Source organism: Tupaia chinensis, unplaced genomic scaffold (assembly GCF_000334495.1).
Source record: "Tupaia chinensis unplaced genomic scaffold, TupChi_1.0 Scaffold000320_1, whole genome shotgun sequence".
In the NCBI taxonomy this organism is placed as follows: Eukaryota; Metazoa; Chordata; class Mammalia; order Scandentia; family Tupaiidae; genus Tupaia; species Tupaia belangeri.
The window spans coordinates 644,505-669,028 of record NW_006159813.1 but is presented as its reverse complement, the minus strand read 5'-3'; the positions used below and the strand labels follow the sequence as shown (position 1 = coordinate 669,028).

The 24,524-nt window shown below is 47.2% G+C and overlaps 1 protein-coding gene and 1 long non-coding RNA gene across 6 annotated transcripts in view; one reads left to right on the top strand and one right to left on the bottom strand.

The window, feature by feature from the left end:
* Window positions 1-837: 837 nt before the first annotated feature.
* The window catches only part of CORO1C (coronin 1C), a 92,572-nt gene continuing 68,885 nt past the window's right edge, over window positions 838-24,524 (bottom strand). For 2 of the 3 annotated variants that reach the window (XM_027773078.1, XM_006151498.3), the window contains 8 exons: window positions 17,644-17,773; window positions 13,313-13,494; window positions 11,644-11,763; window positions 9,380-9,484; window positions 7,434-7,579; window positions 4,328-4,385; window positions 3,962-4,207; window positions 838-2,711 (listed from right to left, as the gene is read on the bottom strand). In XM_027773078.1, the coding sequence (XP_027628879.1) occupies window positions 2,592-2,711; window positions 3,962-4,207; window positions 4,328-4,385; window positions 7,434-7,579; window positions 9,380-9,484; window positions 11,644-11,763; window positions 13,313-13,494; window positions 17,644-17,773 (1,107 nt within the window). In that variant the 3' untranslated portion in view covers window positions 838-2,591. The remainder of the gene's footprint in view (window positions 2,712-3,961; window positions 4,208-4,327; window positions 4,386-7,433; window positions 7,580-9,379; window positions 9,485-11,643; window positions 11,764-13,312; window positions 13,495-17,643; window positions 17,774-24,524) is intronic. The other variant, XM_027773077.1, reaches the window with a different exon arrangement.
* LOC102485590 (uncharacterized) lies at window positions 4,397-17,639 on the top strand. 3 transcript variants are annotated; one of them, XR_001370585.2, is made up of 3 exons: window positions 4,397-4,548; window positions 7,138-7,245; window positions 17,567-17,639. It is a non-coding gene; the product is annotated as an uncharacterized LOC102485590 (long non-coding RNA). The 3 variants fall into 3 exon arrangements; XR_335013.3 differs by lacking the exon at window positions 17,567-17,639 and adding an exon at window positions 7,843-9,373; XR_001370584.2 differs by lacking the exon at window positions 17,567-17,639 and adding an exon at window positions 7,840-9,373.

Sequence of the window (24,524 nt, the reverse complement as noted above, 5' to 3'; positions counted from 1 at the left end):
CGCGAGCTGTGCCCAGGTCACCCCGCTGGCAAAGCTGGGAGGCAGGATCCAAACCCCCAGGCCTGCTGGGGTCTGAAACAGCACCATGTCTTACAACCACCAGCACCTGGGTTCTGCCAGACCCCGCTGGATTGCCCCCTCTGCTGCGCCGAGCCGCCCACGCATGCCTCCCCTGTACTTACCCTCAGACAGGAAATGGTCCCCTGGCTGGGTCAGCAGCTGGAGCAGCTGTGTCCAGCAGGGGCGTGGGCTGCCTCCCAGACAGCCGAGGGGCGAAAGAAACACGGACACCATTTTGTAATCAATGATTTTTATCTTTGAAAATGGAAGCAAGTGTTTTGACAGAATACTATGGCCGCTCTATAAGAGCCGATCTAGGAGTAATTCGCTGTCCTCCTCTGGGATGTCACGGCTTAAAAAAAGACAAAATAGGAAAAGTAACCCATAATGCTCTGGGCGCCTGCTCTCGGCCTAGCTGGGTATCCGTTCATTAAATAAGTCGTAAGCTACACACTAAGAACGGGGACGCTCTGCTTGCCCTCCCTCTCCTCTTCGAACCAGATTCCCTTGGGTGTTTTACCACCATGAACAATTTCGCTTACTTAATTATTTCGTATCAGGACCGTGAAACATTTCTGAATCTTAGAAATGAAGGTCCTTGGCAGATTACGTTGATAAAGAAACATGGACAGGCTTGAATATCAGTCACTATAATTATTGTTTCCTTTACATCTCATTATCCACTTCAACATTAAAAACAACACACACACACACAAAACCACATCGAACATTCAGATGCCCTAAGATCGTGGAGACAGCGATCCCACTGTTGGTGGGTGAAGAACATGCTACCTTTTCTACGCAGGTATTACCCATTTGGCCGTGCATCCTAACCCGCTGTCACCACACTGCCACTCTTCTGGTCCCAGCCAATCCCATGCCCACGCTTGCGCCAGTGTGTGCGAGAGTTCTCCTCCCGGTCCCGATGGCACTACACGTTCCACCTTCAATCACAGACACTTGGTCTTTCTGAAAAGAAGCTCCTTAAATCTTTTCTCTCATGCATGCACTACAGAACTCGGAAATGGGGTGAAGTTCTAGCTAACCTAGGAATGAACGGGTGGCAGAGCTCAGCCGCTGGCTCCCTCCCGGGTCCCAGGAGGCTCTGTGCTTTCCACAGCCCCGGTGTGGACTCCGGTCTGATTCTAGAGGCAGAGGGGGTCGGTCTGTGGGGAAGACACGGAGGACATTCAAGCTACAGCAGAGGCTTGTGCGCCTGTCTTTGCTTCGGTCTAGATCATTCTTCTCAGGCTCAATATTCAATAGCACCCTCGGGCCTCACCTTAGCTGAATGTGGTTAGGACTGAAAGACAGGAAGGAGAGAAAGAATGGCTGAGGGAGCCCTGAGAGGTCACAGCACACATGAGGAAGAGGAAAGGGTGGTACGTCCGTGGTGTCAGACAGCCACTTCTTCCTCCCGCACAGCACGAGGACACAAGGGCCACGCGAGGATTCAGGGGATCGCCCGGGATGAAGCTCCCTCGGATCCCCCTGGGTTTAGTTCCCAACAGCAGTACTCAAAGCCTGGCCAGCTGCTGAAACGGGCGGGAGGAAGCACTTAATAACAGGTGCGTCTTCTCGTCCCAGACCCCTTGTCAAGTATTGGCCAAAACCTGAACAGGACGTGTAAGGGGGAGGTGTGCGTAACAAAACCGCAGCAACACGTGCTAGTTTGGGTTAGAGTGTAATCATCGGAAGCACAGAATAACCAAGAAGCAAAATTCCATTCTGGTACAACCACCTGATTTCTAGAAAAGAGAAAGAAAAGAAAGGAGATACGGTGTGAGCTTTTTTTGATCAGAAGACTCAAAGAAACGAGAGGGGTGGTGGGTACGAATCCACGTGATTTTTCAAGTCTTCCATTTATACAGTCATTAAGATGACCAGGTGTGTGCTGCGGAGGAGCCAGCACCGTGGGGCTACCACTCTGATTGTTCTCGGATGAATGTTTATACAAAATAATATCTTATCTTCATTTAGTTTATAAACATACACAGTGCTGTCCCTTTCAAATTAATGGAAAAAAAAAAATACCACACACAAAATACTGCAAAGTAGCAAAATACAAAGAAAAAAAAGCTACTTTTGGTTTTGGCAACATTAAAAAAGAAATATAAAAAAGCAATGTGGCATTGGTCCCTATTTGTTTTGTTTTGTTTTTTTTTTTAAAAAAAAAGGTTCTCGGGCATGACACTGAATCAGAATTGGTCTGTTTTCTAAAATTCAGAATATCTGGGATTTTTAAAAGCACTTTTGTCTTTTTAAAAGTTCAACAAGTCACATAACACTTAAAACATCAAAAAAGCTTTCTGATTCAAAGCTCAGCTTTTAAACGCGTTTTTGTTTCTGCAAATTTGGGAGACCAATTGGGCCGTTACTGGAATGCGGCCTATCGCTGGCTGACAAACCTGAAATGGAATGTCTCCAAAATGGCAGTGCCTCCCTTTTCCGCCCTCCCCAGGACCACGCCAACAACCAGCTCCCAAGCGCAAGTTCTTGCTCCCATTTTTCGGAGGGGTGGGGTGGGACCTTCAGGCCGCGATCTTCGCCATCTGCTGTTCTAACTTGGAAATACGTTCATCTTGATTGCAGATTGTGTCTTTTATAGATTTGATCTCTTTCAAAATCTCATCCAGCTTGGCTTCATTTTGCTAAGAAAACAAACAAAATAGGGGCTGATGACTAAGAAAAAAATGGAAAACAAAGTTCAATACATTCAGAATTTAGAAGACATACAATAGAATTGTCTGCTTTGCGCGTGGCAAGTCGTCATCACCAGGTTGGGACAGAAGTCAAGCCTGATCTCATCTAAGCAGCCCTCTGAGCGCCTGATCAGCACTGATGCGTCCACTGGGAACATCGTGGAATGGCAGCGGACCGCAGCGCTACTGCTGGTCCCCAGGCTTGTGCGCTCACCCAGACTCTCAGGAGTGACAATGAAACTGTAGGGCAAGATGGATTCCTCTGAGGCTGCCCTACATCCCAACTGCCCCAATCACCCCAAGGGTAGCCTGCATGGGACCAGAGTGAGGGGAGAGTCCTTCTGGAGGCTATAGGACCCATCGCCTGCTAGGGAGGATTCTCCCTGGAAGTGAACTCCCTTGCCTAGCCTGCCAACTCTTCTAAGGAGGCCGGAGCCTCTCCTGGTGGAGCCAATTTTTTCCAGAAACCTTGCAGTCACCTAAGCCCATGGTGCCTCATGTGGCTTCCTGGGTCACGGCTCCAAACTTCAGCTCCCCTGGGCACCACAACTCATCATTCTGCTTCCCCACCCATTCACGGATAATCCACTACCTTCCCTTCGGCCCCAAAGAGCTCCCACTCACAGCCCGCCCCACCCCCCCACCTCTGCCTGAGGACAGGCTCTCCCAGCTGCAGCAGCACCCCCCAGTGGCCACCAGAGTCTCCAGTGGCAGACTTGGGTCCCTGCTCTGCCACAAAAAGGCTCTCTCGCCCAGATCATCTTTGCTGCCAGCCAGATACACTGCCAGATCCTTCTGTCACCAGACCACCTGGCAACCTCTGAACACTGACACCACTCCTTTCAGGGATGTTCTCTCTTGGGTGCCTGTGACCCCACACTCCCATGTTGTTTCAGTTCTACCCAAACCACAGATGGGTTGAACCAGTTTAGCAAAAGACAGGGGAAGCCCAAGGGGCTCCTGTTCACTCTCGGAGGCGCGGTGACCCGACACCCATGTTCACCATGAAGAACGGAGCTAAAGGAGCCAAGCGTGAATGACCACAACCTCAGCAGCGTCCTGTGCCCGTCCCTCTTACACACAGTAGCGTATGGTACCATTCCGTCCACAGCTGGACAGCACTTGTTGATGCCCAGGACATCCCAGAGGACAAGGTATGAGCCAGCCAAGCACGCCCCTCAAGCTCCCGCGGTCCTTACCACACTGGCCGTGTCTGTGGTCTTCTTGGGGACGCTGACCAGGTCGCACTTCTTGTTTGCAGCAGGCTTGCTATCCAGAATGTTCTTCTTGACCACCTTGAGGTCCCTGTTTTTGCCTGGAATGTATCCGTGCTTCAAGGAGATGAGGATCGGATCTGCATTCTTCCCTTCAAACCACTCTTCTGCCTCCAGTGCGGCTTCTGGCCCCGCCGTGTCAGGATACAGGTCATCTTGAAAAAGGTCAGACTATGGGAGACATTTGGGAGAAATGCTTCAGTAAGAATGAAGAAAAGGCCTGGAATTTTTAATTTTTTAAATTTTAATTTTTTAAAAAAACATGGATTGTATAGAAAACTGGGCACTCACCTTCCTGGGCACAGTCATGATAATAGGCTCACACTTTCGCTCATGAAGCTTGAAGAATCTTCAAAGGGAAAACAAAGGCAAGGTTGCTAAGTGAAGCACACTGCCGAGCAACGGGACGGGGGGCTGCTTTTCTGCAGTACAGTAGGGGACAGGAAGTGCTTCTCTGTCCCTTCATCTGGCCCACCCCGGGAGTGGACACAACGTGGTGCTCCCTTTCCCAGGTGAGAAATCAAAGCCGGGAGGAACTCTGTCTGGCAACGGCAGGCTGGAGGCAAGACCCATGAACAGAGGTCTTGGCACACTGATGACGGTCAAGCTCCAATTATGTGGGGGCAAACAGACTGGGGTGGGGGTGGTAACCACCCCGATGATGATGCACTTGTGGAAAAACACCGCGTCGCCAGGCAGGAAGGAAAACACACCCTCCACATCAGACAGGATCTACCACCCGGGCCCCAGGTCTGCTGCCAACTTGAGGTGGTGGGGCATTAATAAATAAATATGATTTTAAAAAGGAAAAGAAATAACCCTACGGATTAGGATTTGGGCACATCATGATAACCTTCAAGGAACACTGGAAATGACCCCGACTGTGGAGAGCGGGGACAACCTGCGTCATACAGAAGAGGGGAACTAGTTCTGACTGAGCGAAGGCAAGGTCAGCATACTCTGCATTCGACAGGAGGATAAAGTGACATAGACCCAGAGCTACTTCTTCTGGCTTCAGTAAGATCAAACAGATTCTTTTTCTTAATTGCCAAGGAGTATGTGCACTTGCCGAAGAGACGGCGGGTGGGGAGGGAGAGAGAGAGAAAGCACCCCTCAGTAGAGTGTGATCAAACCACAATCCCTTCTCCATTTCTTCATCCTATCGGACCTGGGGCACACTGGCACACAGACCCAGTATGTTTTTTAAGCCCTCGGAACTCGGATTTGAACTGCAGTTCAAATTCCCCGACCACTATACGGTCAGGGCAGTCCCAAACCTATTACATTTCCGTTAGGAAGGGAACGATCAAAAATTCTCTCCAAAGTTCTTACAAGAAAGGTAGCATGAGTGAGCATTCTGGCCAGATCGCCAGCTGCAACGGGCTGTGTGCAGGGAGGGGATTAAGCAAGGGTCTAAGTGCTGCTGGGCAAGCGGACTCTAGATTTCAGAGGAATTCCTGCCGTCTCAGATATCAGAAGCCAGGGTTTCTTCCGGAGCCTGGAGGCCAGCGATGTTGCTCCAGTGCGTCAGGGAAACAAAAGCTGAGTGTAGCTCTAGCTGGGGTGAGGTGTTTGTAAAAGCAGTCATTTTTAAAGGAACGGAAGTGTCAAAGCGCCAAAGAGTCAGTAATACACCAAAACATTCTTAAAGATGAAGCTACTGAGAACTGCAGTCAGCACAGTGGTTAACCGAATCATTATCAGTCAGCAAAGTGGCAACCACACCCCACTGGGGGTGCCTTCTCCTCCCAACGCCTGCCTCCAAGTCTCTCCATCTCTCTCTGTGGAGCACACATACCCTCTGGCAGTTAAAAAGAAGAGGGAAGGGAAGGGGAGGGAAGGGGAGGGGAGGGGAGGGGAGAGGAGGGGAGGGGAGAGGAGAGGAGAGGAGAGGAGGAGACATCATCGCAGTTTCTGGTGCTGCCAGTGAGTTCTGCTGCGAGATGCACACAGTTGGCCAGGCTGACTTCCAGCTCTGCTACCACCCCTGAGGGTGTGAGAACTTCACCAAGCCTCAGTCTCTTCACTCAGAAAATGGGGATGAGGTGACACCTCCCTTATAGGAGGGGACGTAAAAGAGGTACCCCATGTAGCGTATTTAGCACGGTGCCCAACATACAGTAAACGCTTAGCGAACAAGGAAGGCACCGGGATGACTGTGCCTATACAGTCTTTTCCCCCATGACAGAGTGTGTGCACACGCATGAGTGAGAGAAAAAGGGGGTGAATAAGAGAGAGAAGAGGACTCTCCACAGGGTCCGGTCATGCCATGATCCCCTTCTAGTTCACTGGATCCTGGGTACCTCGTGCCCAAAATCGACGTACTTCAGGCTGACTGGGCTGGGACCTGAACTGCAGTCACCACGTGGGCTCCAGCTTCCCTTAAACAGTGCGTTACTGCTGTTCCACAGAGCTGGAGCCGGCCCTTTGTCTTTTAAATTTGCAGAGGACAGTGAAATAGATGTGTTTACAAATGCTGGATGTAACTTTAAGTTCAGATTCAATCTGTTTTGACCCATATTTTCATTAGTTTGGTTTAACCTACAATTTAAAATTATTCATGACAGCTTCATGAACTTCAGCTAGTTTTTTTTTTTTAGAGAGGTTTTTGCTATAGGGAGCATGCACTCACCAGAAGAACAGAGAGAGACAGAGGGACAGAAAGCGAGAAATCACCCTCCAAGGGGGATGGCCACATCACAATCCTTTCTCCTCCATTCTCCTCTCGGGCTCTGGGGCACACACGCACACATGCCCGATGTGAGTTTAAGCCACCAGGTCCAGGACTCGAACTGCAGTCGACTACATGGGAGTTCAGCAACATAGCCATTCGGCTAACTGCTGGTCCCAACTTCAGCTATTTAAAAAAGCCTAAAATCCACAGTGATTAATATAAAATATAAAAGAGGGTTCCTAAAAAGTTCTTTTGCTTTTATTTTTAAAGACAAGAATTCTTTATAGAGAAGCAGCAACTACACATAATAGCTAAGCCTCCTAAACCAAGCTAACTGAACATCCCACTGCAGGATCTTTGGCTTTTCTAGTTTAGGACCAGCAGGGTCCACAATCCAGTTTGGAACCTGGTTCTTCCCCCTCTGCAGGGCAGGAAAGACACCTCCTCCCGCCCAGGGACAGGCTCTCCTGCTGGTCTCCCAGGGAACACTGGTCACAGCCTCAGCTGAAGACGAGAGGTGAAGGCCTCTCAGCAGGTGAGCAGGACAGCCCAGCTACGCCGTGTAAGGCTACGTGTTAAGTTTTGGGGCAGGAAACGAGATAGTAATTCCACACCGCACACGAGGGTGGAGAGACAGGCATTCCGGAACGACCTGCAGTGGGCTGCGCTGGGCCTAGAGGGATGGCAGAAACAATCAGAACCCTTCACAGTATTGTTCTTTACCTGGCGATCTCACATTTGTTAACATCGAGCCCCCGCTTGGGCATGTATCCCATCCCTCTCTGAGGTTCCTTGCTGCTGAACGTGTTGAGGTAGTGGACATACGGGGATTCATCCGTGATCTCAAAGTAGCGGATACTGCTGTCACCCTACAAGAGATCAGAGACAGGACTGAGTAATGCTAACTGAAATAACCGGTTCAAGTGGGGGTCTCCCTCTCCGCTAGAAACGCAGCATCACCTGGGGCCCTGCGTTGCTAGCTGACTTCTCCTTCTTCATAAAGAGGCTTGCCAGCAGTACCTGACCATTTCTTTTCCCCTCAAGTAAGCCCTCACTTACCAAAGTGCCGCATGCCCTTTAAGCGGCCTACTACGGAGGGCTCTCATCTCGTTTTCCTGGCCCTATCCAGCAGGTTATGACTGGGAAAAAAATGTTACCACCTCTGCCAAGAGCTGGAGTGCAATTCAACCTCAAACAATGACCCGGAGGATCATCACACGTGCAATTACCAATGCAAGTGTTCACGCTGGCTCTGCAGAGAGTCATTCACAGATCCGAGGGCACCAACACCGGGCACTTGGAGCATGACTACCTGAGATTATTCAGGATGAGAACCTTGGTTTTTATGAGCATCCTTGAAGTAGTGCTGCTACACTGCAATGTGTGAAGTTCTACAACGACCTTACTTAGAATGGTCAGGTGTTTGGAAGACGCGAGACCTCTGCTAGTCTCCGTGGAAATAACTGTCGCACAGTCACACCAGCCTGAACAGTGAAGGCAATCCTGTCTGGTAAGAGGAGGGGTTATGCAGGCGGGATTACGCCCTAACCATGCTCTCAGTTCCCACGACTTCCACTTGTCCCGGTGATTTGGGCACCTAAGGCGATGGAAGAGAAGCTAAACGTGTACTGGTCATTGTCAGCATACCCCAGTTTTCCACCCATGTTAATAATTGCTGAGTAACTTGTTCACTTTGTTTGTTTTGATGCTATGGTGAAGTGTGTGTACGTACCGGCTGTTAACATCTGCAACACGATGACTTTCGAGGAAACAGATAAGATCGCAATTTGGGAGGAAATGACCCATAAACTGTACCAGCAGATCTGTGGCCTGCCCAATCAACTATGGAAAGTGAGACTCACCCGCTGCATCCAGCAAGGGCCAAGCGAACAGGTTTGGGGGAATCAAGAGCTCTGTTTATATTCATTCATTTATCCCAACTACAAAAGGTTCTAAAGAAAAGGGAATCTACAAGAGAATAAGGACCTTTGAGGCTACCACCTACAAAGGTGAAATAACAACAAAGCCAGGACAGGGAAGTTCAGCTGAGACAACAAGGGAAGGAGGGGGCTTTGGAGTTCAGCGGGGAGCCTTTCTGTAGCGCCTGGCAGCCCTGACAGCATGCCTTCAAGACCAGGGCCCTATCTTGAACCCCAGGAACAAGAAGCATTAGTCTCTAAGGCCATCAGAAGTTCATACCCACAAAGAACTATCCTCTTTACAAGCCCATGACATGTAGCTCTAAGTGAATGCAGGCTACTCTAGAGCTATCTAATAGATCACAGATGTGGTCAACTTGTCCCTCCGCCTAATGCTGGTACAGATTAATCTAAAATCACTGATCAGGCAGAAAACTAGGTGAACACAACACACCAGCAGGTCCTCTTTTCCTCACTAGAGGGCACTGTGTGAAGGTTTCCCTGTAGGCACTAGCCGACTCCCCAGCCCAATTCCTGCTTTCGGCAAAAGTACTGAACATGCCATGTTATTTCCCCACCTCCGTTACACAGTCCAGTCTCAAGAATCTAAAATATCTTAGGACAAAAATGTTAGGGCCAAAAGTTTGTTTTTAGCTTAAGACACATACAATTTAAAAAAAAAAATTAAAAATTAACTTTTTTCTTTTGTAAGATTAAATTGAAATATCAAACATCAAAATGACTGCTTACCTTCCCACATAAGTAAATGATACTGGTGTCGGGATCATAGAAAGGCAGCAACACCCCATTGCTAGTGTCCATTTCATGAAGAGCAATTGGCTCCTGCATATTTCTCTGAAGGAAACAAAAACAAAAAATATATATACAAACATACACACATACATGATTTTATACATTTTTTAAGATGAATTTTTCCAACCCTACTACATATTCTTCTATCCTAATTAAACGAGCCCTTTTCTAGAATAACATGTTAAGTACCAGCAGAGATACTAAGCAGGATCGAACCTCCTGAAAAGGGTGTTGATTTGACAACATAATTAATACATACAGTGGTGTGATTCCACAACAAAGATCACAGAGCCCTTCTCCGCTTTTCTTTTTTTTTTTTTTCGCTTTTCTTTTTATAAAAAAATATGCAAATGGGTACATGCATGTACCAGAGAGAGAAAAAGAGCCCCGGTGAGGCCTGGTCATGCTGCAATCCCTTTCCTCCATTCCGTTAGGAATGTGGAGCTTTTCTGGAGAGTTTTTCGAGCTATTAGGGCCAGGATTCCAATGTGGGACCTGGCTCCCTCTACTGGTCCACTATTTTCTATTTTTAAATTTCTTTTTTCTCTATAAAATAAACATGTGAGATTTTTTAAAAAAGAGGTGAAAAAAACCATGATGATTGGTCACCCATACTCCACAGCTCACAGTCCAGTGAGTGGCAAAGACCACTATCATTTTGGTCTCTCTCCCTCCGATGCACATACGCTCACAGACTGGGATCGTAACACACATACAGTTTAGTCAGTTTCCCCCCACTCAGCAAATTACGAACATTTCCCCAAGCATGAGTATTTTATTTAGACACTTGATCTTTTTATTTTTTTGATAGCAGAGGGTGCATGCTTGTGAAGGGGCATGTGAAGAAGAGAGAGAGAGAGAGTCAGCGTGCCAATAAGTGCACCCAACAGGTCATGCTGCAATCTTTTATTTTTTAAAAAATTATTTCATTTTATTTGTTATTAACATTATTTTTTTTAATTGAAAGAGAGAGAGAGAAGATAGGAAAGCAAGCCACCTAGTCTCGGACTCGAACCACGGTCAGCCATGTGGGAGTCCAGTATCTTAACTACCAAGCCACCTGCTGGCCCATGATGCAATCTTTATTCCTCCAGTTCTCCATCCCACCAGGGTCATGGTATACACATGCCAAGCATGTTTCTTTCAAGCCACTGCCATCAGGGCTTAAACTCTGGTCAGCCCCAGGGGATCAGGCTTCCTCTGTGCAGCACTTGAGCACTGTGCCACAAGCCCTGCTCTCATCATATTCTTTATAAAATCTAACTCAGTTTACAGGGCCAGGTAGCGGTGCAGTGGCAACATGAAAGGTCCTGGGTTAGCATCCTGGGACCTCTCTGAGAACGCCAAGCATACACGTGCCCATGATTCAAGCTAGCTAAGATGGGTGTATTGCGGCTGGAGGACCCTGTTGGGTGTCTGCCTCTTTTTTTCTCTCTCTCATAGAAAAGATAAAGTTAAAAAAATTTTTTACCTACTTATATAACTCAATTTAGAATGTATTTCCTGGGACCAGCAGATGGCATGATGTAGGGTGCTGGACACCTACATGGCTGAAAATGGTTCAAGTCCCAAACCTGGAAGCTTGCTCTCTCTCTTTGTCTCTCTGTCACTCTCTGGTGAACACATAGCATATAAGGTATCTATAGCAAATTTAAAAATAATAACAATAAATAAAAACAATTTTTTTAAGAAAAGAATGTATTTCCCAAATTTAAGACACTGGATTCTTCGTACTTTTTAAAAAATAATATAATCAATATAGACTCCTCAGGAGTATTAAGAATGTATTTTATGAGACCAGTAGATGGCATAATGGTTACATCACTAGACTCTCACGGAGTCAACCACAGTTTGAGTCCCAGACCCGGCAGCTTAAAACTTACGCTTGGCACATGTGCATGTGTGCCCAAGATCCCAAGAGGAGGTAGAGGAGAAGGGATTGCAGTGTGACCATCCCCCCTTTCTTGCTTTCTGTCTCTCTGGTGAGTGCACAAGCCATATAGCAAAGAATATCTCTTCTAAGAAAAGAATGCATTTTAGAAATACATTGACTGGTATCTCTGCTGAGGAAGAGGGCATCACATCCAATTTAAGTTCAGGGAATTACTCTAGCATCTATAATCTACTTACCAAGCCAAAGACCCCCTCAGAACAGAGAAAGCCCAAGTGAAAGCAAGTGGAAAGGCTGCGGAGGGGCCTACCGGGTTCCAGAGGGCCAGCTGCCGCTCACTCATGCGGCTGAAACCAGTGGTGAAGACATTGCCGTCGGCCAGGAAGATGGCTCTCATGGGTCTTGCTCCTTCGTGTGCTTTCTCCTTCTCCTGGGAGAGAGGACAAAGAGGCACATGGCACGTGTTTGAGCTGTATGGAAGAAGAGTGAGTGGGGGAAAACTCACACAGTGAACCCAACCTCACCCCACACGCCCTTCACGTTCACAGGAGGTGGGGGACAGAGAGAGACTAAGCAATCCATGTGGTTAGAGTCCCTCAGCTAGTTAGCAAGAAAGAACTCAAAAGCATCACTCCTGGGGCCAAACAGTAGTGCAGTGGTTGAGGAGGCTGGATCCCACATGGTCAGTTATGCAGTTCAAATCCTAGACCTAGAAGTTTGAAAAATATACCAGGCACATGTGTGTGCATGTCCAAAATTCCGAGATTGATTTAGAGGAGAAGGGACTGCAACAAGGCCATCCTCCCTATGAGGTGTTTTCTCACATCCCCTGTTCCCTCTCTCTCTCTCTCCAGCAAGCACACACATCCCGTAGTAACTAAAAAATAAAAAGCCTCGCTCCTCCCACCATCCTGCTGCCAAGCCGTGTCTGTGCACTGCACAAGTAACGTGACCAACTGTACACATGTTTCTTTCTCAAGAGGATACTAACCTGAGGGCTGGACATGCCCTGCAATTCCTCTCACTACCACATAGGACTGAAAGAAGCCTAGTCCGGTTGGTCCCTTCCTAACCTCATCTGTCTGACATGAGTACCCTATACCAACCCTTGGGAGATTCTGGGTGGAGAAAGTACTTACTGTGCAGGGGCCGGGAAAGACCCCAGAGCTCAGTAAGCACCAGCCATGACCCTTCAGGAGAAACTCTGGCAAAGAACAGCCATCTCTCAGGCCTCAGAGTGCAGGTGACGTGAGGCAATCTTTAACTCAACACTTGCGGTTTTAACCTGACTAAAGACCCTGAAGTCCATGTTTTGTGGGGAGATGGGATTTTGTGGAGGACCGGTTTGGGAAGCAGAAACAGACTCTGAGCTGAACCTGCTGCATCTCTATAAAGTACTTTAACAACTGTTTTTGGAAGAAAGCAGGGGATCAATTCATCAATATTCAGAAAAGCCACTGACTGGTCATCTGATCCAAATTTGTAAACTCTTAAGACTCCAGTGAACTGATACAACTTATTTCTTTGTGAAAAAGGCTACCAAGTGAGAGATCTGAGTAAAGGTGGACATGGAGCCAGCAGGTGGTGTGGAGGAGAAGGTGCTGAGTCTCACAGGGCTGACTGCGTGGCTTGAAACACACACCAGGTGCATGTGCATGTGCATGTGCCTAAAATCCTGAGAGGATAATGGAGATGGGGGTTTGGCTGCATGACCACCCGCCAGGAGGTGACTCTTACTTTCCCTCTCTCTGGCAAGCACACGAGCCTGATAGCAAAAAAAGGTAGGAATGTACAGCTCTGGAGAGAAGCATGTCAGGGAGCGTCAGAGCCTGCTCGGCCCCTCCTTGTTAAGGAAAAAAACGCCTGGTGTGCGCACACAGCGAAGGCCCACTGACCGCACTGCTGTCGGCCTTATAGAGCAGACAGTTCACACTCGCTGAGTGCTACCACCACTGGGATTTTGTCCTAAGAATACTCACCGCGACAATCTCCTGTTTCCGGGGATCAATTACTCTCACTTTCTTGTCTTTGGAAGCTGTGCAGATCAGGCTGCCATTCCGGTTCCAGCTGACATTGTAAATCATGTCTGAATGCATATCATCCAAATTGATAAGGGCTTCCCCTGTCCCCACGTTCCAGATGATGATGGCATTATCACAGCCTATAATAAGCACACCACACCCTCAGATTACAAACACCTGAATAACGCATGCACGAGAACTACAGATACACTGAGGATATTACACGCGCGCGCGCGCACACACACACACACACACACACACACACACACACACAGAGCGTAGAAAGAGAGGTGAAGATTCAGAGCCTCTACTTACTGGGAGTTAAAAGTTAAAATGACAAAAAGAGCTGTGTAAAAGAAAAAGGTATTTAAAAGCACAAGTTTATTTTAAAAAACAAGGTGTAAGTTTGCTTTGCCCCCAAAATTTGAAATTCAAGCAGCTTTCTCATAATATACATTTCTTCATTAACTTTTTTTTTTTTGGCAAGGTTTTTTGCCATAGGGCATATGCGCTCGCCAGACAGAGAGAGACACAGAGACAGAAAGCGAGAAATCACCCCCCAGGGGGGATGGCCACACCACAATCCCTTCTCCTCCATTCTCCTCTCGGGATCTTGGACACGCACGCACATGCGCCCGGCATGAGTTTTAAGCCACCGGGTCCGGGACTCGAACTGTGGTCGACTACATGGGAGTCCAGCGACATAGCCATTACGCTAACTGCTGGTCCCTTCATTAACTTTTTGAAGATCTCTTGTAAAAATGCTACAAAAAGGAATGAGCAGATGGCATAATGGTTATGTCACTGGACTTCCATGCAGTCAACCCCAGTTTGAGTCCCAGACCTGATGGCTTAAACTCAAGCCAGGCACATGTGCGTGCATGCCCAAAATCCCAAGAGGCGAATGGAGAAGAAATTGCAGCACGGCCATCACCCCTGGGGAGTGATTTCTTACTTTCTGTCTGTCTCAAGACAGAGGAGCATATGTGTCCTGTGACAAAATTTCTCTTAAAAAAAAAAAAAAAAAAAAAAGTTACTGGGGCCAGCTGGTAGCATAGTGGTTAAGGTCACATGGGTGACCACAGTTTAAGTCCTGGACCTGGTGGCTTGCTTTCTTACTTTCCCTTTCTCACTCTGTCCCTTGCTGGTCAAATTAAAAATAAATAAGTAAATATATAAATAAAGATAAATAAAATAATTATTTTAAAAAAAGAAAAAAAGTTACAAAAAGACACAGCTTGGGACAACAGATGGCATAATGGTTACATCGCTGGACACCCACGTAGTCAACTGCAGTTTGAGTCCCAGATTCAGCGGCTTACAACTCATGCTGGGTGCGTGCATGCCCAAAATCCTGAGAGGAGAATGGAGGAGAAGGTATTGCGGCGTGGCCATCCCCCTGCAGGGTGATTTCTCGCTTTCTATCTTTCTGTCTCTCTGGCAAGCACACATGCCCTATAGCAAAAATCTCTTAAAAAAAAAAAAAAAGACATGGCTTAAGGTGAGGTTTACATGAAACAACCAACCATACCAAAATAACAAACTATACCACAACAGAATCCTATTGATTCTTTTTTAACAGAGTAAACTGAACTGGTAGACCCGAAGTGATTTCAAAGTTCCTTTGCTACTTAAATAAGGATCAGAATAAATGCAGCTATTTCTTTTCCAAAGGAACAAAAAATGAAAGGTGTAAATAACTGTCTGGGGCAACCAACAGAAAATGTGGAAATAGGATATCTGAATCAGCGATGCTGTAAAGCACCGCCCTGGTACTACATCAAGTTGTGGTAAATCACAACAAATGGAAGGGAAATGCAAAGGCTAGCCTGTTTGCACACAATAGATCTTACAGCTTTAAAAGGGGAGAAAACTAGGCCACGCCTGGTCTGATAGTGGTGAGAAGCCCAAACCCTAACTGAGTCGGTACAGGGATTCAGAAACTGATGCCCAAAGAGGCCCACGATGTGGACCGAGCTACAACCCCTCCATTCAACAACTCCAGTACCATCCTTCTTTCAAGGGTCTGTCCCAAGCCCCCTTTAAAAAGAGGCACCATCTGTCGCTGCCAAGGCATTAGCTCAAGAATGAAGCAAAGTAAGAGGACATCCTAAAGGTGTACTCTTGTCAATAACACAATTTTGTGAGCACTTTAGAAAAAGAAGCCAAACCCAGGACACTAAGTTAGCAAAGAGTAAGAAGTAGAAAAATGGGAGGGAGGGGCAGTAGAGAAAAAAGGAGAGCCAAGGGGAGCTGATCCCATATGGCTGCACGGTTCAAGTCCCAGACCTGGTGGCTTGAAAAACGCACACCAGGTACATGTGCACATGTGCCCAAAATCCCAAGAGGAGAAGGGACTAGGGCATGGCCCTCCACCCAGAGGGATGCTTTCTCACTTTCTCTCTTTATCTCTCTGTCTCTCTGTGGTGGGTGCATATGTGCTCTAAAGAGAAAGGAAGAAAAGGGGGAAGGAGGGAAGGAGACAGAAAGAAGAAAAACACAGAAGGAAAGACAGAAAGAACTACAGAAAGACAAAAGACAGAAAGAGAAAAAATAAAGGCAGAAAGAAAGCACAAAGACAGAAACACAGACAGAAAAAGACAAAAAGAAAAGACAAAAAAGCAGAAGGAAAGAAAGACACAAAGATAGGAAAGGACAGGAAGGAAGAAAGGGGGAAGGAAGGAGGGAAGAAAACAGACTGCCCCCTAGTACGTGGAGTTGAAGCTAAACTCTGGGTGGGGACCTAAGTCTTCCTCCACCTGTTTTTCACAGGTAATCAGTAGCTTCGACCACTGCCGATGGATCATATAGTCTTAAAATATGCAGAGCCTCACAATTGGCCAGTCTCCTTCATGGGGACAAGGGAGGAGAATGAGGATTCATCTGCAGAAGACACCCTATGTTTGCCCTAAATGATGAGGGTGGCAGAAAATTTTCCATGATGAAATTCCACCTCTGGAATTTTTTCTCTCCTTACCAGACCGAAGTTCTGAGCAGAACAGAAGAATTCCCAAATACAGTCAATGGCAATGAACTGTTTCCTACATGGTGTCCTCTTTGAAAAGTGGACTTTGGTTTTAGTAGTTTATTGAACTTTGCCACAGGGTGAGTATACTCGCCAGAGAGAGAGAGAGAGAGAGAGAGACAGGCAGAGAGGAAAAAAGCAGCCCCTGCCCCCATGGGGTGCAGTCTCTTCTCCCTCATCTCTCCCTCCTTTCAGGATTCTGGGCATGTTCATGCACCCAGCATGTTTCTCAAGGGCCAGGTTGGTCAAGTGGGATCATGCCGCCTTAATCACCAGTCCACAGGCTGGCCCAGTATTGGTTTTTGTTTTTTTGGGTTTTTTTAAATAAACCAATTTTATTAAGGTGCAATTTATATCCCAAATGATATATCCACTTAACACATTCAGTAAGTTCTACAAATGCATACACTCGTGTAGCCACTACCACAATCAAGATACAAGACACTGGGGCCAGCAGCTGGCATGGTAGTTAAGGTGCTGGACTCCCACACGACCAACCACAGTTTGACTCCCAGACCTGGCAGCTTTCAAATCACACTGAAAATCCCGGGGGTGGGGGTAGGGGGACCAGCAGTTAGGATGATGGCTATGTCGCTGGACTCCCACGTAGTCGACCATGGCTCTCGTCCCAGACCGGTGGCTTAAAACTCACACCAGATGCGTGTGCGTGCATGCCCAAGATCCCAAGAGGAGAATGGAGGAGAAGGGATTGCGGCATGACCATCCCCCCTGGGGGGTGATTTCTCACTTTCTGTCTCTATGTCTCTCTCTCTCTCTGTCTGGCGAGCGCACGTGCCCCATAGCAAAAACCTCTCCCAAAAAAAATAAAATAAAATGAAATAATCCCGGGGGGAAGAGGAGAGGAAGAGATTGTGGCATGGCCAATCCCCCTGGGGTGATTTCTCACTTTCCCCCGTCTTTGTCTCTCTCTCTGGCTAGTGCACATGCCCTATGGCAAAAAAGATAAAAAATAAAATGATATAGAACATTTCTACCATTCTACGGAGCTACTTCAGCAGAAATGATGAGTCTGCTGAAATTAAAAGCAAAAAGAAATCTATGTGTTCATTTTCTAAGTGGGAAGTCCGTGCGCTCATCAAATGTCAAAGTAGCCTTACACACACGTGTTATCTGAGGGAGCACCGCACTTCAATCGTTCCCTGACAATCTGCTTCAACCCTGCACAGGACACCGTCGCAGCGCACGGGCCGCTCCCCCACACCAAGGGCTGCGGGAAGGCAGGGGAGGACTGCTCGGCGCCTACCTGCACTGAGAAGCACGTTGCGGGCCGTCGGGTGCCAGGCCACGATGCCAACTCTCTTCGAGTGGCCTTCTAAGATTACTACCGGTTCCGTCAGGGAGAGGGTGAGTCCATTTTCTGGGATCTGCCAGACCTGTTGGAAAGAAAGGAAGACGAGGATGAGCTCTGGGAAGCGATCGCCCACCGTCATCGCCTTCGTTGTGACACCCAGTTCGAAGCCTCGCACGGCGTGAACGGAGCACACGAGGACACTGCGGTGAAGAGACTGTGTGCACTTACGTCCTAAATGAGGTGTGACATCAAACACCGAAGTCCCAATGACACCTACACAGAGTTACTTCCTAGCTCTTATTTAGTGTTAGTTGGGATTTTATTTAAATACCTTGTTAAGTTCAAAACTCTTGTTAGAAGCATGCAAAAAAAAAAAAGAAAGAAAGAAAGAAAGAAAGGAAAGAAAAACATAATGATTAAAGTACTCAAGAAAAGAAGCACTGGGGCTAACCCTTAGCTAAGTCCATTGTTCTCAAGGGGGTGGTATGATTTTTTTTTTGGGGGGGGGTGGTTTGTTTAGTTTTTGCCAAAGGATGTGTGTGCTCACCAGAGAAAAAGAGCATGAGAAACCACTCCCATGCAGAATGGCCATGCTGTAGTCCTGTCTTTTCCATTTCCCCCTCCTTTTAAGATTCCGGGCATGCACGCACACACGCCCGGCATGGTTTTCAAGCCACTGGGTCTGGGATTCAAACTGCACAGTTGACCATGTAGGCCCCAGCCACCTTAAACCTGCCATGAGCTGGCCTGGTACAGTTGGTCTTAGTTTTGCTACAGGGCGTGCACACTTACCAGAGAGAGAGAGAGAGAGAGATAAAATAAGAAATCATCACCCAGGGAGAAGAGCCATCCCACAACACTTTCTCCTCCAGTCTCCTCTCAGAATTCTGGGCACGCATGTACACATGCCCAGTGTGTTTCTCAAGCTGCTGGGTCCAGGACTCAAACCACAGAGTTTGCCAAGTAGGATCCAGTCGCCTTAACCTCTGTGTCACCTGCTGGCCCCACTGTGCAGTTTTCAAAACGTATTTTTTTTATACTGTTACATTTGGAAAATAAAAATATTTGTAAGATGTGATACAGAAAAATCTTACCAAAGGAAAAAGCAGATAAATTGGACCTAATCAAAATTTTTAAAAACTTGGGCTTCAAAGGAAGTGAAATGTCAACCGAAAAATGAAAGAAAACAATTCGTAAATCACATATCTGATAAAGGACTTGTATCTGGAAAACATAAAGGACTCTAGCAACTCAACAAAGAACAAATAACTGGAGCTGGCAGGTAGAACGGTGGTTAAGGGTGCTGAACTCCCACGTCCCACGTGGCCAACTGTGGTTCACGTCCCAGACCTGGCAGCTTACTTTCACTCTCTCTCTTACTCTGTCCCTCTCTGGTCAAATTAAAATAAATAAAGGTAAGTATTAGAATTATTAAAAAAAAAAAAAAAAAAAAAACCAGAGGATAAATAACCCTATTTTTTTAATGAGCAAAGAACCTAAACAGACATTTCTACAAAGATGATAAGCACATGAAAAGCGGTATGATGTTAACAGCCACAGAAAAATGCAAATCAAAGCCACGAAACACCACTTCACACCCCCTGGAATGCTGGAATAAAATGACAGGTATCAGGCGGCGGCAGCATGTGGAGAAGCCAGAGCCCTCATACTCTGCTGATGGAATGTGAAATGGCGCAACCACCGTGGAAAACGGTCTGCCGTTCTTCAGAGGATTAAACATGGAGTTCTATGACCCAGCAATTCCAGTCTTAGGAATATACCCAGGAGGAAAAGAAATGTATACGAAAACATGCATAAGAACGTTTACAGCGGAGCTGACAGGTGGTGTGGTAGTTAAGAGAGAGGGACTCCCACATGGCTGACTGCGTTTTCAATCTTGACCCGGCGGCTTACTTTCTTGTTTTCACTCTCTCTCTCATCAAATTAAATAATAATAAATAAAATTGAATAATTCTTTTTAAAAAAAGACTGTTTATAGCAGACCAGCCAGGTGCCCTGGTGGTTAAGGTGGCTGCATCCCACATGGCTGAGTGCACAGTTCAAGTCCTAGACCTGGCAGCTTGGGAAACAAGCTGGGCACATGTGTGTGCGCAAAACCCCAGGAGAATGGAGAAGGGACTGTGGCATGGCCATTCCCCGGGGGGTGATTTCTCACTTTTCCCTCACCTCTCATGGGCAATCGCACATGCCCTAGAGCAAACTAAAGGGAAAAAATAAGTAAATAAAGGTTAAGAAACAGAAAAGGCCTTTAAGAAGAAAAGGACTGTCTCACAGGTAAGCTGAGAAGCACCAAGAACCCTATAGGTGCTCAGACAATAAGCCGTATTTCAATTTATGAAAAGGTTCAAATTTAAAATAATTATCTTCTGGGCCGGCCACAGTGGTACAGCGGTAACGTGGCACTCTGTGATGCTGGGCCAATTGGGAAAGTATCCAGTTCATGCCCCCAGGCCTCCTTATGCATGCCAGGCACATCCGTGTGTGAACTGGGTTGAAGCCGGGAGTGAATCATGGTGTGAAGATCCTATTGGGGGTACCTGTCCGTCTCCCATCATCTCTCATGAAAAAAACTTTAAAAATATTATCTTCTTATGTACAAAGATTAAAATAAGTAAATTTACCGTCACAGAACATTTTAAGGAACTGGCTCATGAAAAATCAGAATTTGCCAGGAAAAAAAACAAATCACATGTAGCAGTGGAACAAGTGAGAAACAAAATTTTCCTTTGTGGGGACTTTTAGGTGACAAACAATTGTGTGTGTTCGGTTGCTTAGCGGGAGACAGAGAACGGGATCAGACGAGTGTAGTGTTTGAGGTCCGGCTGGGCTCTGCTCTCCTCTGAACACGAGGACAGAACGCTTGCTGTCCTGAAGAGTGCGAAAACGCGCTCGAGTGGTTTGTTCATGCTGACAGCTGAAGTCTGGCCAGGCTAAATATAACCCTTAGACAAATCACAGCAACATAAACCCGCCTTTGGAAGGCCCAAGCTCAGACCGCACCTCGCTTTCTCCAAACTCCCCCACCTTCAGCACATTTAACCGGTGTGAACAAGCATAGGGAGCAAAAGAAAAACCTTCCCGGCCTCACTCTCCCCTGGGTGAGCGCAGCCACTCACTCCCACCCTGATAGGTGCTGCTTCAGGTTTTTTTAACTTTTAAAAATTAAATTGTTTTATTTTATTCACCAGAACCATCCTTACTATTTTAATTAAACAGGGAGAGATGGGGGAGGGGACTGTGGTCAACCATGTGGGGGTCCAGTGCCTCAACCACCACACCACCTGCCGGCCCTCATAGGTGCTACTTTTATACAAGGGATTATGTTTAAGATTAGTGAAAGAGCTCCAAATTGAATGTGGCTATCCGAACATAAAGCAGGATCGAAATTTAAAACAGAAAACAATGACTACTGATCTGATCATCTGATTAAAGCACGAAGTTGGCAGTGAAACAGCTGTGAAGCAGGACTTCAATGACTCAACAGGAAATGTACTTTCCAGGATGAATTCTGACCCACGCTCAGAGTTGAAAGAGCCACCTGCCGCCTCCAGATGGCGCCCTAACCACGGACTGCTGGGCTTTCCTACAAGGGCCGCAAAACCTGTGCTAAGGAGTCTCCTAAATCCCTAAGAGGGTGTAGTGATGGGAGGCTGTGGTTATAATCAGCGTTTCTGATCTTAAAAATAGGGTAGCAGCAGAGTTCATAATGGGACTGCACCTTTTCTTTCTCTAGCTTCTACTTTATCCATCTTTTCCTTGGATTGAGAAGCAATGTCAGTGATGGAGCAGAACGTTTACATGATTTCTAAACTGAGCACCTGCCTCTCCGTTCCATCTCTGCCTCACTATCGGCAGCTTTCCCAACTCCCTCCACCAGGTTTCTGCATTTAGGACAGGCACCTAACCACGGTACTGGCGTGGTTCTCACTCCTGAGACACGTCCTGTGAAGGCAGGCCCGGTACCCAGGGACTGACCTCCCACAGGCCCTGCGCTCAAGGAGTTACCAGGCTAACAGAAACTGACTTGTGTTAGGCTGAAAATCCATGACGGCAATATGAGTGGTCTGATATAGAGTTAGGTGGGCTCTGAAACCAGGAGGACTCTAGTTTAAATCCCGTCCAGGCCACTTATTTTGACGATCTTGGGCAAACGATATCACTGTGCACAGAGGGAATATCCACACCTGTACCTCCAGGGTTGCCGTGAGGATTCAATCATTTAAGCCTCTGGAACAGAGCCTCACACACACACAGTGCCCCCAAAATACAGAGAGAGTATAGAGTGGAGGTTAAGAACATGGGCTGAAGACAGACAGGTGGTGTAGTGGTTAAGGTGCTGGACTCGTGCATGGCCGACCATGTTCGAGTTCCAGATCTTGCCTTCTCACTCTCCCTCTCTCTGTGTCTCTCTCTGGTCAAATTGAAGAAGAATAATAAATTGATTTAATTTAATTAAATAATCTTTAAAATTATTTCATTTGAAAAGATTATTTAATTAAAAATTAGCGCATGGGCTGAAGCAAGACTGATGGCTCAGTTCCTGACTGCCACGCATCAACAGTGTGACCTTGGGAACAATCACCCAATCTTTCAGGGGCGTAAATTTCTTCACCAATAAGATGGGCACGATGGGGGCTGGCAGGTGGCATGGTGGTTGTGGGCGCTGGACTCCCACATGGCCAACCACAGTTCAAGTGGCGGAGCTGGTGGCTTGCTTTCTCATTTTCCCTCTCGCTCGCTCTCACTCTGGTTAAATTAAAATAAATAAGTAAAGTTAAATTTTAAAAAAAGAAAAAAAAAGATGGGCACAATGAACCTGCCCTCTGTGGGGTGGTCTGAGGGCTCACGTGGTAACACGAAGCTGATGTGTCTGGAGGGACGCCTGGCATAGGGTGGACATTCCATGTCCGCTGCTGTTACGTCCTGTATCAGGCACTAGGGAGCCACAGTAGCCACCGACGTGCAGGCAGAGGTCGAGTGCTGGATGGAGACGCACCATGAGGCGACCCCCTTGCCAACCAAGCACGGTCCACCCAGGAAGGCTTCCTGAGATGGCGACTTCCACGGATAAACAGGAGTAGTGTGAAAGGAAGGAAGGAAGGAAAGGAGGGAAGGAGGAGAAGGGAAGGAAGGAAGCTGAGTGTCCGAGTTCCAAATAAAAACAGATGCATATGCCAATTTTCTAGAAAGTACACGCGGCATCTGAACACTGCCCCAAAGAGGCCAGCTGAGGGCCTGAAGGGGAAAGGCACCAGAGACAAAGAGGTAATGCCACGGGCACTGGGACTAACAGTGAGAGGAGGAAGTGACGGAAAAGTCTGTGGAACAAAATGAAGAGAGGACAGAGCGCTTGGGTCCACTGGTAACCAAAGGCGGTGTTGTTCTCGAGCATGGACAGTGGAAAAGAGCCGGGGGGATCCCTAAGTCCTTCCATACCAAGCACGCAGATGTGCTGGCTGGTGCCCACCGGCCCCACTCACAGGCCTGTCATTATATGGCTCTCTGCCCTTTTAGGGTTGTCGGCTACTTCCGGGTCATGGCCTGCCAGTTTGGCCTGAAGTGGTCTTGCCTCCTACAGCTCAGGGACAACAAGGAGCAGAAACGCCACTGGGGACACGTTTAGTTTTCTTGGGCATAATGTGAGACTCCAGCATGGGTGTCAGAGCAGGGACACCAACTGGCCAAGGGAGCATTAGTAAGGGATTTCACCCTGGGGAACTGCCATACCCTGGTACGACACTGGGAACAGCACCAGCTAGGCTTACGCAGGGATTACTGGAAGGGTCAGATGAGCCAAAACCTTTGGAATACCCAAAGCGCTGTCCTACGAGGAAATTCTGCTAATAGGGAGGAAGCACGGGCTTCGGAACTGGACGGACCAGCGCCTGGCCATGCCCTACCAGCGCTGTGACTGCAGACGCACAGCTGCCCTTCTGAGCCTGCGCTTCCTCTGTGGAAAGGCGCCACACTCGCTTCGCCACTACGATGCACGTAAAGGCTTAGAGCAGCACCTGGCAGAAAAGGAAACAGTGTCTGCGGCATGTTCCTAATTAGCTTCCTGGCTGTTCCTATGACCACTGTGACCCCAAATGTATTTTTAGGTCTGAATATCAGGATATCGTAAAATGAGTCTTGTCTTCAAATTAACTGTGCCCAACTAATTAATATAATTTACACCCACCTGCCATATGTGTGAAAGCTCTAGTTTACACCGAGGCCAATTAGCACGGCGAGGACAGACCTGACCTCCATGCAGGCCGGCTAGCTCCTCTCTGCTCCATGGCTACGGCCTGGTACTGTAATAGCAATCAGTGTGCTCAGAAACACGCAGTGTGTGGAGAGGAAGACAGACACAAAACACCCCTGCCAGGCCCACAGTGGGCATCTCGGCACAGTGAGAACCACAAATCACCCTCTTTCCACCTTTCGTTGCTTTGCTTTTGTTTTGTTTTTAATAATCCTATGTGTTCTTGAAATTTTCTCTTTGGACAACACATTACACGACAATGTTTATTTCGAAAGGAAAGACATAAATGCAATCGGCCCCAAGAGCTCCCAGATGAAAACATGAATCAGTGAAAACCCACAGCGGTTCTGGGAAAAAACGACTTGAAGCACGTGGTCAGAACTGCTCTATCACTGGCATTCTTTCCCATGGAAAAGGGGCAGCTCAAGAGATCAATTCCAATAAGAAAAAAGAGGGAAACTAAGGAACTCTGGTTTCTCTCAAGTAGTAATTTTACAGTGCAATCAATTTAATGGCTTTATTTTTCAAACAATGCATTTAAAAGCTCTCACCAAGTGTTTCCAGA